The 15,944-nt window shown below is 45.6% G+C and overlaps 1 protein-coding gene across 4 annotated transcripts; it reads left to right on the forward strand.

Moving 5' to 3' along the window:
* The first annotated feature begins 292 nt into the window (after window positions 1-292).
* Window positions 293-14,995, forward strand: dhx30.S (DEAH-box helicase 30 S homeolog). 4 transcript variants are annotated; one of them, XM_018268951.2, is made up of 19 exons: window positions 293-622; window positions 2,271-2,401; window positions 2,770-2,880; window positions 3,251-3,489; window positions 4,089-4,209; window positions 4,391-4,540; window positions 4,711-4,863; window positions 5,438-6,280; window positions 6,619-6,697; window positions 8,118-8,222; window positions 9,240-9,415; window positions 9,497-9,703; window positions 9,802-9,883; window positions 10,028-10,221; window positions 11,531-11,690; window positions 12,686-12,843; window positions 13,500-13,600; window positions 13,686-13,825; window positions 14,491-14,995. In XM_018268951.2, exons 1-19 carry the CDS (start codon window positions 460-462, stop codon window positions 14,748-14,750), a joined length of 3,573 nt encoding a protein of 1,190 aa, XP_018124440.1. In that variant the 5' UTR covers window positions 293-459; the 3' UTR covers window positions 14,751-14,995. The 4 variants fall into 4 exon arrangements, with proteins under 4 accessions (XP_018124440.1, XP_041423237.1, XP_041423236.1 ...); XM_041567303.1 differs by lacking the exon at window positions 293-622 and adding an exon at window positions 783-801 and having other exon boundaries at window positions 2,770-2,866; XM_041567302.1 differs by lacking the exon at window positions 293-622 and adding an exon at window positions 784-801.
* Window positions 14,996-15,944: the final 949 nt, after the last annotated feature.

Genomic DNA, 15,944 nt, shown 5'->3' on the forward strand with positions numbered 1-15,944 from the left:
ATGTGTGGCCTTATAGTGTATTTGTGTTAAGAGGGGGTCAGTGACCTCTATATGAAAATTGGAAAGAATGGGAGGAAAAAGGCAATAGTTGAAAAACTATAAAATAAACACAGAGCAATTAAAAGGCTGTTTAGTACAGGCCATGCTGATCCCTATAATGAAATGAGCGCACGTTGATGACGCAGATATAGTACTGGCCCTGCTGATCCCTATAATGAAATGAGCGCACGTTGATGACGCAGATATAGTACTGACCCTGCTGATCCCTATAATGAAATGAGCGCACGTTGATGACGCAGATAAAGAACAAGGGAATTCCGCGCCCCTGAGACACAATGTTGGCTCGGCGTGTTTCTCAGCTGCAATACCTCAGGCGGCCGCTGTTCATCCGGGTGTCGCTGTTGCGCCTGTCTCCGCTCGTGCCTCTGCCCTTGAGTTCTCTCTCTCTGCTCCTCAGACATGGCGGCTCCCTGGCTTGTCAATGCTGTTCTCCGCCGGCTCCTGTGCAGGGTCCCCGGGCAGCAGATCCGCCCGCGCTCCTCGGGGAAGTTTGAGGCCGAGCCGCTGAGGCGGGAGGAGGAAGAGGAGTCTGGCGCAGAGGCCGCTGGGAACATGGGGAGAAGTGAGTGACGTGCAGGTGCCACTGGGCAATGAAGGTTCTTATGGGCTGACTAGAAACTAATCCCAAATAATTCACTGGTCCCGCCTGTGCCCTCTCCTTCCCACTCTCCTCTCTCTCCTCTCTCTTGTGTGACCCCAGGACTCTCCCTGCTGCGCACTTGTACCTTGTGACCCCAGCGGGTAATCTTATTGGTCCTTATTGTAGTCTTTTATTATAGTCCTTATTGGTCCTGATTATAGTCTTTATTATAGTCCTTATTATAGTCCTTATTATAGTCCTTATTGGTCCTTATTGTAGTCCTTATTATAGTCTTTATTATAGTCCTTATTGGTCCTTATTATAGTCCTTATTATAGTCCTTATTATAGTCTTTATTATAGTCCTTATTGTATTCCTTATTGGTCCTTATTATAGTCCTTATTATAGTCCTTATTATAGTCTTTATTATAGTCCTTATTGTATTCCTTATTGGTCCTTATTATAGTCCTTATTATAGTCCTTATTGGTCCTTATTATAGTCCTTATTGTAGTCCTTATTGTAGTCCTTATTGGTCCTTATTGTAGTCTTTTATTATAGTCCTTATTGGTCCTTATTATAGTCCTTATTGTAGTCCTTATTGGTCCTGATTATAGTCTTTATTATAGTCCTTATTGGTCCTTATTGTAGTCCTTATTATAGTCTTTATTATAATCCTTATTGGTCCTTATTATAGTCCTTATTATAGTCTTTATTATAGTCTTTATTATAGTCTTTATTATAGTCTTTATTATAGTCCTTATTGGTCCTTATTATAGTCCTTATTGGTCCTTATTATAGTCCTTATTATAGTCCTTATTATAGTCTTTATTATAGTACTTATTATAGTCCTTATTATAGTCTTTATTATAGTCTTTATTATAGTCCTTATTGGTCCTTATTATAGTCCTTATTGGTCCTTATTATAGTCCTTATTAGTGCTCAGGGGATGCTGGGAGTTGTTGTTCTCAGTTGCACTTCCCAATGTAACCCCCATGTGTCTGTGTGAGGAGCATTTATACAATAAGGGCAATAATCAGTCCCATTGTGCCCTGACCTTGCTGTTCAGCCTCTGGGCACCCACAGTTCATAAACCAGAGCCAGAGATATATCAGTCCTACACACACACAGGCCACTGACAGCCACCGCAGAGCCATGTGCCCCTAGAGATGGTACAATCTGTGTGTCTCCCTGTGTCCTAGAGATGGTACAGTCTCCTTTAGGGTAATGTGTTGGGGTATTTACACCCGTCTGTCTCACAGTGACACCTACTGGCAGGACTGAGTTCCACATTGTGCAGTTGATTTGGTTCAGTCCTGTATATATTTATATATGTCTCTATTAGTATAGGCATCACTGTGCCCCGTACAATACAGAGAGAATGTAGGCAGAGAGGAGACACTGGGCTAATTCTTTATATCGGAGTAGAAGTGACCGCTGGAGATGCCTGTGTGTGTGTTTGTAGTTCAGCAACATGCACGTTGGGTTGGAAATAACGAGACGCCATTAGTAGGAACTGCCCTTGTCCCATCCCATGGGGGTAACTTGCCTTCGCTGCAGCATCACATTGTCTCTGTCTTATTATTTAATTCCCCATAAGAAATAACAGGTTCCCTCTCTGTTTTGTCGGTAGAAGCCAAAGGTTTACTGAGGGAATTCCCGGAGCCCAAGTCGCTGCTGCACAACGTTGTATCCCGAGCCCTACGGACGTCCCACACCAGCGATACGTTACTTTATATCCACAGGAGCAGCTCCGGCGAGAATGTGAGTATCACTAATTGCCCCCTCTGCTGGTTACCATGGAGACCTGGCAAATGCAGTGAATCTTTGCAGCACAAAACTGCCACGCGCTGTGTACTTGGGAGGCCTCAGTCTGATGTATTCATGGGAAATATGCAGCAATGTTGTCCGCTGTCCATTTAAAGGGGAAGTAAAGTGCTCTTCTGATGCAAAAACGTATCTCTGCATAGTTCTGTCACTAACTGTCAGTTGTTCAGAATACAAATACATAAGATTTAAATGAACCGATCTGTGAATTTCAGGCTAAAACAACACGTAATTATTAAGGCTCAGGATAGAGATTCATTGGGGTCGTTATCTGCTAACCCTGTCCCTTTAATTGTTGCTGCCAGAAAGTGACTCTGAAGCTAAAATGGCCCAAATATATGGAAATCGAGGCCTGTGGACCAAAGAAGATCGATGCAGAGCGACAGGCGGCTGCCATGGCCTGTAAGATATTCCAGGTACTGGGGATGGGGAAGGGACTCGTTAGTCACATGATGACATTTACCAACTAACCCCCTTATTATGTAACTTCTTAACCCAAAGACACGGTGCATAATCTCTCCCTGTGGGAGGAATAACAAATTGCCATTTTGTTTCCCACTACAAAGAGTTAATGTGATCTCTGTAGAATAAGCTCCTCCCACCACTGCTGTGCTGCCTTTGCTCTGTCATTCTGTAAAGTCATTTAAACGTTTCATTTAAAGTAACGTTCCTTCTGTTTGTAGAGCAGTGTAATGGCACATACGAGTTTTGGTCCCCCCCCCCATGCTTTTCTCATGGTTTGTACCAGGGCAGGTGCCTGACTGTAACATAAATCTGCTCCCACAGAACCTGGGCTTGTTGGGCCCCAGTAACCAGCTCTGTAAGAGAAGTAAATACGAGGAGCTGGTCGGCCAGTTTCATACACAGGGGCACGAGGAGGAGGAGTACTGGAGGGATCCACAGGAATATAACTGGGAATGGAGAGATGGACCCGACAGTCAGACGGAAAGGGACCTGGAATACAGAAAAGAAGAGGTTATTCCCAGGACACAAAGAAAGGACCAAAAAGCAAACCGGGAGTCCAGGTACGAGGCTTCCACTGAGCTTGTGATGGGACCAACTCTTCATATTAGTTACCTGCCGCCATTATCCAGCCTGATCATTTCACTGGGGGGTATATTCATATTTTGACGCTCTGATGGTACAGTGGGATACTGAGGCTGCTGGGAGTGGGATGTGCAGTGGGATACTGAGGCTGCTGGGAGTGGGATACTGAGGCTGCTGGGAGTTGGATGTGCAGTGGGATACTGAGGCTGCTGGGAGTTGGATGTGCAGTGGGATACTGAGGCTGCTGGGAGTTGGATGTGCAGTGGGATACTGAGGCTGCTGGGAGTGGGATGTGCAGTGGGATACTGAGGCTGCTGGGAGTGGGATGTGCAGTGGGATACTGAGGCTGCTGGGAGTGGGATGCTGGGGATGCTGAGGCTGCTGGGAGTGGGATGTGCAGTTGGATGCTGAGGCTGCTGGGTGTGAAGTAGTAGGCTCAGGCAGCTGCATGGCATTATGTGTTGGGCATATAATATAATATGGTGACCCCGGGCCTCCCACACATGAGCATTACTTTGCAGTAGGATAGAAGCTGCATGTCTGCAGTGCTATAACTTTGTATCATTCCCCCCCCCAGGTCGCCTTCCAATGATTTGGCTGAAGATGCAAATGCCCTTCAAGCTTTGGGTCAGTTCTCCCAACCTAAAAGTGTACTGGCCACAGTGGTTCAGAGAGCGACATCCTCGTCTAATTCTAAGGTAAGTGCACCATGTGGGACAGGGGAGCCTCCCAATAGCCTGATGCCCTCTCCACACTTACTGAGGAATATGCTGCTACTGAGCAACTAGATGTCTATGGCTGAAGCCACACTGGAAGTTAAATCACTCGGGAAGAGGAAGCTACAGAGCCACCCAGTGTATAATTGACTTTCTCTTCCAGGACTATATCCATTACCAGTGCGATGGAGGAAGGATCAAGTCCTGTCAGCTGACCCTGAATTGGCCGGAGCCTTTAAGTTTTATGGCCAGAGGGAGGCGCCGTATAGAGGCTGAGAATAAAGCAGCTGCACTGGCTTGTCAGAAATTAAAGGTACAAAGATTTAGTCACATTTAGGTGCAAGAGCAGGCGCCATGTTTGCTGCTATTACATGGGACACCATGTTCCTTGCCTGGCACAGACTGACACTTTGTTGCAAAAGGGGAAATTAACCATACTCTAGTGCTGACCCCAACCTTTCCTTTTTATTGTGCCCTGTGTAGGCCCTGGGGCTACTCGATACCAACAACAAGCCGCTCTCCCATGCCAAGTACCACCAGCCGTATGTCCAGCAGCTCCAGGAGGAGCAGAGGAAGCCGAAGAGGTTCCATGTTCCTGAGTCTGTGCTGCAGAGAATAGAGGATTACCTGTACCAGGTGGGACCAGAGGGGCTCTATCATACTTTATAGCAATTAGTATATGTTAAAGGATAAATAAACCTTAAAAATAAGTGAGTGTAAAATTGATGAGGGGGCTATTCTATGCAATTTTGCAATTGACATTCATTTATTTTAATTCCACGATATTAAGTGAAATATATACTGTTAATATGAATGAGTTTTGTTACAACAGCGCCAGTTTCTAAACCACCAATTAGTCAAGGAAGTTGTCAGGAGAAAGAAAGAGGCTGATATTCTTCTGCTTAGGAAAGATGTGAGAAAGGTTTCTAATTTTATTCCTAAGCAGAAGAACATCAGCCTCTTTCTTTCTCCTGACAACTTCCTTGACTACTTGCTGGTCAGACTGGTGGGAAACTGACCAGCAGGCGGCGCTGTTGTAACAAAATTCATTCATATTAACAGTACATGTATCCCTTAATATCTTGGGAAAAAAAGAAAATAAATAATGAATTTTACATTAACTTATTTTAAAGGTTTACTTATCCTTTAAGCACAAAGCAGCTGTAGGCGCTGACCCCTGCACTGACTCCTCACTGTTCCTTCCCTTTAGTATCCAGTAGATCCCCCTTATCCATCCAACCAGGCGGAGGAATATGCAGAGGAATACACAGAGGCGGATTACACAGCAGATATGGAGGAGGCTCCCTGCAGTATCAGTGATGTCATCACTGGCAGGAAGTTCCGCCCACTCTCTCAACAGGAAGTGGACAAGATCAGCCGGACCCTGCAGGATCTCTGGAGGTTGAGGCAGCAGCGGGAGGTTTCACTGTTGAGTCTTCCAGCAGACGGACAGCGTGAGGCCATTGTGTCGGCCATTGAGCGCCACCCTGTGGTGGTTATAGCGGGGGACACCGGCTGTGGAAAGACCACCCGCATCCCTCAGTTTATCCTGGAGGACGCCATTGTTCGTGGACAAGGAGCAGATTGTAACATGTTGATCACTCAGCCCCGGCGCATCAGCGCTGTGTCCGTCTCTCAACGCGTCGGCCATGAGCTGGGCCCTGCGCTGCGCAGGAATGTGGGTTATCAGGTCAGACTGGAGAGCTCGTTGCCTCCCCGCGGAGGGGCCCTCCTCTTCTGCACCGTTGGGGTCTTACTGAAGAAACTGCAGAGCAACCCCACTCTGGAGGGCGTGAGTCACGTTCTGGTGGATGAGGTGCACGAGCGAGATGTCAACACAGACTTTCTCCTCATCCTCCTGAAGAAGGTTCAGCAGCAGAACCCGCAGCTCAAGGTGGTGCTAATGAGCGCCACTGGGGACAATGAGAGAATATCCAAATACTTTGGGGACTGCCCGATTATACGGGTGCCGGGGTTTATGTATCCGGTGCAGGAGCATTACTTGGACGATGTTGCCGCCATGTTGGGCAGAAAGGCTGATAAGCTGATTCAGGTAAAGTCACATGAGCTGCTTCTCTTGCTATATATCACTATGTATGTATCAAGTGGCAGCTGCCATACTGCTACACATCAATAAGACTTAGCAATGTTTATATTTTCAATATGCAATATTTTTATATCAGGCCTATGGCAGCTCCCACTGCCAATTATAAATGGAGAGAAAGTTGAGTTTTCTCTGTATGCGGAGAAGGCAGTACTTGTTATATATTGACCTTTTCTACATTCCTGGAGCAGGCTGGGCTGGGGTGAATAAATCGGTTATATTATCTGTTTAATGAGGTAGAACTGCACCTCCGTAACCAACTGCCTGTCCCTCCTTCCCCAATCCAGGCCAATATGGAGGAATCTGCACTTGACCTGGATCTGATCAGCAGCGTCGTCCAACATATTGCTGACAATGGGCCGCCAGGTAAGTGCTCCTCCCCTTGTAGCTCCTCCCTTTGTAGCTCCTCCCTTGCACAGAAACCATCCAGTCCTTTCTTAACTCCACCCAATGTATCAGCCAGTGCCGTCTTTTCCTGGGATGGGGAAGCCTAATCATAGGGGGTTATAATGCGGTTCCCTAGGTACTCACATATATTTGGTATAATGGTACATAAGTGTTCCCATGGTTACTGGAGAGCCACAAATGAGGCATCATGACTGTATCCAGTGGGTGGTGCCATTCCTGACTTGAATGGGTCCCCACCCCAGGGAAACTATCACAAAAATGAACATTTTTGTGATATTTTGCCTAGAAGATGTATTAGAACTCACTCTATTAAACTCACCAGACATCGTGTCTCTCTACATGCAGGATTTGTGCAAAAGGCGGTTATTTTGTTAGATTGTTTGTACTGGAATCAGTTATTTGAGTGAGCTCTAATACATCTTCTAGGCAAAAGGACCCTCCTATAAGATATATTGGATGTAACTGTCAGTGAATATCTGACACCCAACTGCTGAATGAAGACAGAATGAAGAGAAACAGATGCTGAGAGAGGGATAGTGAAGATAAACTTGATTATTTCAGAAACAATACAGAATATTTAATTGTATTTAGAAAGTTTCTTATTTCAGTATGAGGAAGCTTATATTAAATTTTCGTTTTCGCAATAGTTCCCCTTTGAGGTCACACGGGGTGTTTATAAAAATGTGGGGTTGAGTGTAAATACAGACAGAAAGAAGCCCTACTGAAAATAACTGAATACGCACTATAGCAATTCCCACTGGACGTTTGTGAGCCAAAATCCGCCATGAGACGCCAGTGTTTGCGGTTTTCAGCAGAGCCACCAATACGTCAGGGAAACGCCGCATTATTGAGCTCTATGGGATCCGCAGGTTTAGAAATATGCTGCGTATTTTCAATATGGAGGGGAAATTCTTGCGAGATGGATTTTCGCGTAGGTGTATTTGCGGCATTGTCTGCAGGTGACATTATTATGTTGTGTATTGATGATCAGTCCGGCTGCTTTTCCAATTTGCTTTTTTTCATAAAAGTTTAATAAAATTCTTCCAAGCGGAATTGTGGGGAATGAGAGAAACCGGAAATGCATGTTGGGAAAAGAAACAACAGACAGAAAAAATGTATATTATTATTATTTGCATGTGGTTTGATTGGCCCTTAGTCTCTGGCGCGCACATGCCCAGTGCTGTTGGGATTACTTCCCCTTAAGCGCAAAGGATTTCGAGTTATTGGAAGTGGAATCATTATCCACCCAAGGGCCCTTCAGTATATCACCCTAACTGTCACACAGGCGCTCCCTCCACCCGCATATGTGTGAGCCCCTGGGGGACAGTAATGTTTTGGGAACATAAATTCATCTTTCCATTTTTATCCCTGTCCTTAGGGGGGATTCTCTGTTTCCTTCCCGGCTGGCAGGAGATTCGGGGGGTGCAGCAGAGACTGGAGGAGACTCAGCCGTGGGTCAAGGAGAAGTTTCTCATTTTACCAGGTGAGGGCGCCTTTTCCTCTCATTAACCTGCAGCGGCTGCACCTGGTTCCACCATGAGGTCTGGGCTCAGATACTTGTGATCAAATGGATGGACAGCAGTTCAGAGCTGGGCATTGGTTGCTTTAATCTCTGTGTCAGGGTTAATGGAGCAAGAGCTCCCTCTTGTGGTTACAGTTACATTAAAGGGATACTGTCATGGGGAAAAAAAACATTTCCAAAATGAATCGGTTAATAGTGCTGCTCCGGCAGAATTCTGCACTGAAATCCATTTCTCAAAAGAGCAAACAGATTTTTTTTTATATTCAATTTTGAGATCTGACATGGGGCTAGACATATTGTCAATTTCCCAGCTGCCCCCAGTCATGTGACTTGTGCTCTGATAAACTTCAGTCACTCTTTACTGCTGTACTGCAAGTTGGAGTGATATCACCCCCTCCCTTTCCCCCCAGCAGCCAAACAACAGAACAATGGGAAGGTAACCAGATAGCAGCTCCCTAACACAAGATAACAGCTGCCTGGTAGATCTAAGAACAACACTCAATAGTAAAATCCGGGTCCCACTGAGACACATTCAGTTACATTGAGAAGGAAAAACAGCAGCCTGCCAGAAAGCATTTCTCTCCTAAAGTGCAGGCACAAGTCACATGACCGGGGCAGCTGGGAAATTGACAAAATGTCTAGCCCCAAGTTAGATTTCAAAATTGAATATAAAAAAATCTGTTTGCTCTTTTGAGAAATGGATTTCAGTGCAGAATTCTGCTGGATCAGCACTATTAACTGATGTGTTTTGAAAAAAAATGTTTTCCGATGACAGGATCCCTTTAACTTGCCGCTCCTGTTGGATTTACATTTCAGAAGCAAAGCCCCGCCCTCTGTCTGACCATGGGAAAGAGAGCAGCCCAGGGGCAGAAAGTACAGAGAATCAGTACAGAGATGAACACAAAACACATACAGTTTAACACAATATCTATGAAGACTTTTTTTTCTAATTTTTTACTACTTCTCTCTCTTGCCCAGTTCACTCCAACATTCCCATGATGGACCAGCAGAGCATCTTCCAGCGGCCGCCCCCTGGAGTCCGTAAGATCGTCCTGGCCACTAACATCGCTGAGACGTCGGTCACTATTGATGACATTGTACATGTGGTGGACTGCGGGCGGCAGAAGGAGCAGCGCTATGACCTCAGGACTAAGGTGCCTCATTTAGATTCTGCTCTCTCCAGTTTGGGATCTTTTTGCTCTTTAGCTCATTGATTCCTGGTTTTGTTGATTCAGGTTTCCTGCTTGGAGACTTCATGGGTCTCTAAATCCAATGTGACTCAGAGACGTGGGAGAGCCGGGAGGTGCCAGCCGGGATTCTCTTATCATCTCTTCACTCGCGAGCAGCACCAATCAATGGCCTCCTTCCAAGTCCCCGAGATCCTGCGCACCCCCCTGGAGAGCCTGGTACTGCAGGCCAAGGTTCATGTTCCGGAGATGACGGTGAGACAAGTGTCAGTTATAGAGACTGGAGGGGCACAGTGATTTGTAACATTGTTTGGATTTGCTCTCTGATTGGCTGTTGTTTGTTACGGCTGCAGGCGGTGGAGTTCCTGTCTCAAGCTTTGGAAAGTCCAGACCCCCAGGCGATTGCTGATGCAGTGCAACTCCTGCAGGAAATCCGTAAGTGACCTCACCCCAAAAATCGCTTAATAGGAAGAGCTCTCTGCTGGCTTCAGATCACGGGGGACCCAACTACTTTCTATTTGGAAATGCATTTATGGCAACGCTGATCTATTGGATACATTTCCCTTTGTGTGTCTGTAGGGGTGCTGGATAGTGACGAGCAGCTGACGTTACTGGGCCAGAGAGTCTCCAACATCTCCACTGATCCCAAACTGGCCAAAGCCATCGTCCTGGCCTCCATCTTCCGCTGCCTCCATCCCCTGCTCGTTATTGTTGCCTGTCTCACCAGAGACCCCTTCCAGGGTGGGCTGCAGAATAGAGCGCAGGTCAACAGAGTGAGTGCACAGCCTCTGAACTCTAAGCACATTGGGGCACTTGTGATGGGACTCTCGGAAGCCCCTTTTGGTTCTGGCACTTTGTGTTCCTCCAATACTTACAGGGCTCTGATTTTATACTTCTGGGCTGTTCTCTTCCCCATGGGCAGGAAACAGAGGGAGCTGCTTCTGATTGAAATCCCTGATCCAAGGCTTTTGCTTCTTATATTGATCCTGTTGGCACAATGTTTTTTTTAAAGGGATACTGTCATGGGAAAATTTTTTTTTTCAAAACTCATCAGTTAATAGTGCTGCTCCAGCAGAATTCTGCACTGAAATCCATTTCTCAAAAGAGCAAACAGATTTTTTTTATATATTCAATTTTGAAATCTGACATGTGGCTAGACATATTGTCAATTTCCCAGCTGCCCCAAGTCATGTGACTTGTGCCTGCACTTTAGGAGAGAAATGCTTTCTGGCAGGCTGCTGTTTTTCCTTCTCAATGTAACTGAATGTGTCTCAGTGGGACCTGGATTTTACTATTGAGTGTTGTTCTTAGATCTACCAGGCAGCTGTTATCTTGTGTTAGGGAGTTGTTATCTGGTTACCTTCCCATTGTTTTTTTGTTTGGCTGCTGGGGGGAAAGGGAGGAGGTGATATCACTCCAACTTGCAGTACAGCAGTAAAGAGTGATTGAAGTTTATCAGAGCACAAGTCACATGACTTGGGGCAGCTGGGAAATTGACAATATGTCTAGCCCCATGTCAGATTTCAAAATTGAATATAAAAAAAATCTGTTTGCTCTTTCAAGAAATGGATTTCAGTGCAGAATTCGGAGCAGCACTATTAACTGATTCATTTTGATAAAAAAAAAAATTTCCCATGACAGTATCCCTTTAAGTAATTTGGTGGAACCTTGGCCACTAGAGGGAGCTTTTGTACCTTACGTTTTACTGCATTCTCTGCCCCTCCATCAGGATTAGAGCACTTGTCAGGAGAAAGAAAGAGGCTGATGTTCTTCTGCTTAGGAAAGATGTGAGAAAGGTTTCTAATTTTATTCCTAAGCAGAAGAACATCAGCCTCTTTCTTTCTCCTGACAACTTCCTTGACTACTTGCTGGTCAGACTGGTGGGAAACTGACCAGCAGGTGGCGCTGTTGTAACACAATTCATTCATATTAACAGTACATGTATCTCTTAATATCTTGGGGGAAAAAGAAAATAAATAATGAATGTAAATTACAAAAGTGCTTAGAATAGTCCCCTCATCAATTTTACATTCACTTATTTACAAGTTTCACTTATCCTTTAAGGTCTCTGCTCCTTATTAGGCAAAGAAGTCCCTGAGTGGAGAGTCGTGCAGTGATCACATGGCGTATGTACGAGCGTTACAGGGATGGGAAGAGATTCTGAGTCAGAGAAACGGCAGCGCCAGAGAGAACTTCCTCCAGACCCACACGCTCTCCCCCGGGGCCCTGCGCTTCATCCAAGGTACGACCAGCGCATTCACGTCCCTTCCCATTGGTGCGTTAGCAGCGGTTATAGGGAAATGTTCCTTTAAAAAATGCGTCTGATTTAAAGGGGACATGGAACAAATGTTTGCACTTTACATAAATTATTCTTCAAGACTTTTAATACTATGAATGTTAAACAAGAGCAGCCTCTGCTGTTATGTTTTCCTATGACAGGATCCCTTTAACTTAAGCTTTTGCCCATCTGTCAGGCTGCCACCAGAACATAACAGTTTTTTTCAAAATGAATCAGTTAATAGTGCTGCTCCAGCAGAATTCTGCACTGAAATCCATTTCTCAAAAGAGCAAACAGATTTTTTTATATTCAATTTTGAAATCTGACATGGGGCTAGACATATTGTCAATTTCCCAGCTGCCCCCAGTCATGTGACTTGTGCTCTGATAAACTTCAATCGCTCTTTACTGCTGTACTGCAAGTTGGAGTGATATCACCCCCTCCCTCCCCCCCCCACCCAGCAGCCAAACAAAAGAACAATGGGAAGGTAACCAGATAGCAGCTCCCTAACACAAGATAACAGCTGCCTGGTAGATCTAAAAACACTCAATAGTAAAATCCAGGTCCCACTGAGACACATTCAGTTACATTAAGTAGGAGAAATAACAACCTGCCAGAAAGTAGTTCCATTCTAAAGTGCAGGCACAAGTCACATGACTTGGGGCAGCTGGGAAATTGACAATATGTCTAGCCCCATGTCAGATTTCAAAATTGAATATAAAAAAATCTGTTCTGCTCTTTTGAGAAATGAATTTCAGTGCAGAATTCGGCAGGAGTATCACTATTAACTGATGTGTTTTGTCCAAAACACGATTTTTCATGACAGTATCCCTTTAATGATGCAGGAAGTGCCTTCTGATGCCTCTCTGCTCAGTTCTATGAGACGCAGGATGTAATGGCAGGTCATGGGCTGGACCTAATTGATCATGTTTTTCTGCTTTTCCTTCCAACGCCATTAGGTCTTGTCGCGCAGTTTTCTTCCAATGTGTTCGATGCCTTCCTGGTGTCTGATGCCTCCGAGTGCAGAGACCGCGACTCAATGTGTAACCAGTTTAGCCACGAGAAGGAGCTGCTGAAGGCTGTGCTGCTGGCTGGGCTCTACCCAAACCTTGTCCACGTCAGTCCCGGGTGTTAAGTGGCCCCTGTTACTTTAACTGTGTGTGTGTGTGTGCGACTGTGTGTGTGTGTGTGACTGTGTGTGTGTGTGACTGTGTGTGTGTGTGACTGTGTGTGCGACTGTGTGTGTGTGTGACTGTGTGTGTGTGTGACTGTGTGTGTGTGACTGTGTGTGTGACTGTGTGTGTGTGTGACTGTGTGTGTGTGACTGTGTGTGTGTGTGTGTGTGTGTGACTGTGTGTGTGTGACTGTGTGTGTGTGACTGTGTGACTGTGTGACTGTGTGTGTGTGACTGTGTGACTGTGTGTGTGTGTGACTGTGTGTGTGTGTGACTGTGTGTGTGTGTGTGACTGTGTGTGTGTGTGTGACTGTGTGTGTGTGTGACTGTGTGTGTGTGACTGTGTGTGTGTGTGTGACTTTGTGTGTGTGTGTGACTTTGTGTGTGTGTGTGACTGTGTGTGTGTGACTGTGTGACTGTGTGTGTGTGTGTGACTGTGTGTGACTGTGTGTGACTGTGTGTGTGACTGTGTGTGACTGTGTGTGTGTGTGACTGTGTGTGTGTGTGTGTGTGTGTGTGACTGTGTGATTGAGTATATCAGAAAGTTATGTCTGACACTTGTTGCTGGTTCTCAGCTTCTGCCTCTTCCTTGTTCCCAGGTCAAGCGCGGATTTGTGAGCAAAGGGAAATTCAAGCCCAACAGCCTCTTGTATAAGACGAGGGAAGGGGCTGTTCTCCTCCACAGGACGACCATTAACAGGTCAGTACAGGTGAGTCTGGGGGGACTTTATTGTAACCAGGAACATTGACCCCCAGCAACATCTTTGTCTTGTTTCTGGACTCAGGGATGAGAAGCACCTCACTAGCCCGTGGCTCACTTATTTTCTGGCAGTCAAGTCCAGCGGCAGCGTCTTTGTGCGGGACAGTTCCATGGTGCACCCCCTGGCCGTGCTGCTATTGGCTGACAGCTCTGTCAATCTGATAGGTGGGTTCCTCTACAGTTCACTTGGGGTCTCGGTCATGGTTCCACTTCCCACCCATGTACTGTGAGAAAACCAGACCATGGGAAAGCGAGCAGCCTAAGAGCAAGAAATAGAGGGGCTCATTAATAAGTACTGGACTCCTGGGCAGTAACCAATCCGTGATTAAAGGCGAAGGAAAGCTACGGAGGCAGTTTATTGCCAATAGATTAGCTGCAATAGTGCAAACTATAACACTGTATTTATTCTGTAGAATGCTTTACCATGCCATAAAAAGCTCTAGAAAGTGTTTGTTTAGGATAGCAGCTGCCATATTAGCTTGGTGTGACATCACTTCCTACCTGAGTCTCTCCCTGCTCACTCATAGCTCAGATTACAGCAGGGAGGGGGAAAAGGAGAGAGGAACAAACTGAGCATGCTCAAGCCCTAGCCCTGGAGGTTTAAGCTGAAAACAGTTAGTCTGATACAGAAGCCCATGAGTACACAATAGAAGGAAAGAAATGTGCTGTTTCTTATGACAGGGGACTCAGAGCAGCATTACTTTGAGGGTTTACTGGTGTATTTATATAGACCTTTCTGATAAAGCTTACTTAATTTTAACCTTTCCTTCTCCTTTAACTGGGATTATTTGTAAGAAGCCGTATTATCTGACAGTTGTTTTGTGTTACAGATCGGGGTCAGCAACTGGTGGTCAGCCTGTCAGACTGTGACCTCCTGAAGCTGGAAAGTGACAGTCGCACTATTGCGCTGCTGAATGATTTGCGCCTGGCCCTGTCGCGCATGGTGGGGCGGAGCCTGAGCCAAGAGCTGCCGGACTTTCCTGCTCATGTACAAGAGGAGCACGAGCTTCTGATCTCCGTATTGGTTCAGCTTCTGAACAACACCGCCCACTGCTTTGGGGACAGAGCGGAAAGTCTCCCCGAGGAATGATTGAACTCACATCGGGAATTCTGCATTTGTTTTCTGAGCTCCTTCTCTCCAGGGTCAGCGTCCCAGTTCCAGTTGGAGAGATGGACTTATTGCAATGGCAGAACATTCTCATTTCAGGCACTTGACAAAGGATATTTATTTTATATATTCGCCATTGCTACAGACTGTTTAAAAGTGAAAGTGCCGCTGTTGTTTGTACAGATACAAATATATAGAACTGGTTACTTTGTTTATTAAACACTGAATTATATAGAAATGGGCCCTGGTGCTTCACAAACCTGACACAAGGGGGCGCAATAAGTAAATGATAAGGATATTAGAAGTCACTGAGGGGTTGTTCTGTGACCATATAAAGGCACAAGGCTGCAGGCTGAGTTATACAGGGAACTCTGAGTATCACTCATGTATTATAAGGGATAATGTACCCCCTACTGTAAATGATAAGGATATTAGAAGTCACTGAGGGGTTGTTCTGTGACCATAAAAAGACACAAGGCTGCAGGCTGAGTTATACAGGGAACTCTGAGTATCACTCATGTATTATAAAAGAAAAAAAGTATCAAACCCCCACATGGGGGAACCAGTATTTATGGGAAATATAGGCATTATGGGAGGGAAGGAGAGGCCAGAGAGGGAAAGAAAAAAAAGATAAAGCGAAGCACAAGAGCTTAACATCTACAGGCTTTTCTTGCCGGTCTTTACAGTCATTATTATGATGAGAAATATTGGTGGGAAGTGACTTCTCCTTAGAGACCAAATAAAGTGATGAGAAGGCAAAAGTAGGAATATCCGAAATAACCCCCCCCCTCATATTGGGATCTGCCAGAAACACTCATGATCCATCCCTCGGTCGCCCAGTGTCCCCCATTCATACTTTCCCTCCCTGCTGAAAAGTCACTTGCAGGTTCTGTCCCCTCCCTCGTCCATTGGTCACATTCAATGTTTGACTAAGTCCAGTCCCTCCCCCAACCCAGGAGTCACTATTTAATCTCTGCCCCTCAGTGGTCTGTCACCTTTTAAGCTCCAACACTCACTCACCCAACAGTCATATTCCTCCCAAACTCTGTTCCTCTCATTCAATCTCTACTTCCCTTGCCCAGTGGTTTCAATTTAAACTCTGTTCCACCCTCACTTGTCTCTGTCCATTTGTGGCCCAGTGGTCTTCATTCATGTCTTGTCAACACTCGTCCAATG

This window comes from Xenopus laevis, chromosome 6S (genome assembly GCF_017654675.1).
Source record: "Xenopus laevis strain J_2021 chromosome 6S, Xenopus_laevis_v10.1, whole genome shotgun sequence".
NCBI lineage: Eukaryota > Metazoa > Chordata > Amphibia > Anura > Pipidae > Xenopus > Xenopus laevis.

Coding starts and splice junctions, on each gene's coding strand:
- dhx30.S (XM_018268951.2), top strand. CDS start 460: ATGGCGGCTCCCTGGCTTGTCAATGCTGTTCTCCGCCGGCTCCTGTGC. Junction 623..2,270: donor CGCTGGGAACATGGGGAGAA/GTGAGTGACGTG, acceptor TTTTGTCGGTAG/AAGCCAAAGGTTTACTGAGG. Junction 2,402..2,769: donor GGAGCAGCTCCGGCGAGAAT/GTGAGTATCACT, acceptor TGTTGCTGCCAG/AAAGTGACTCTGAAGCTAAA.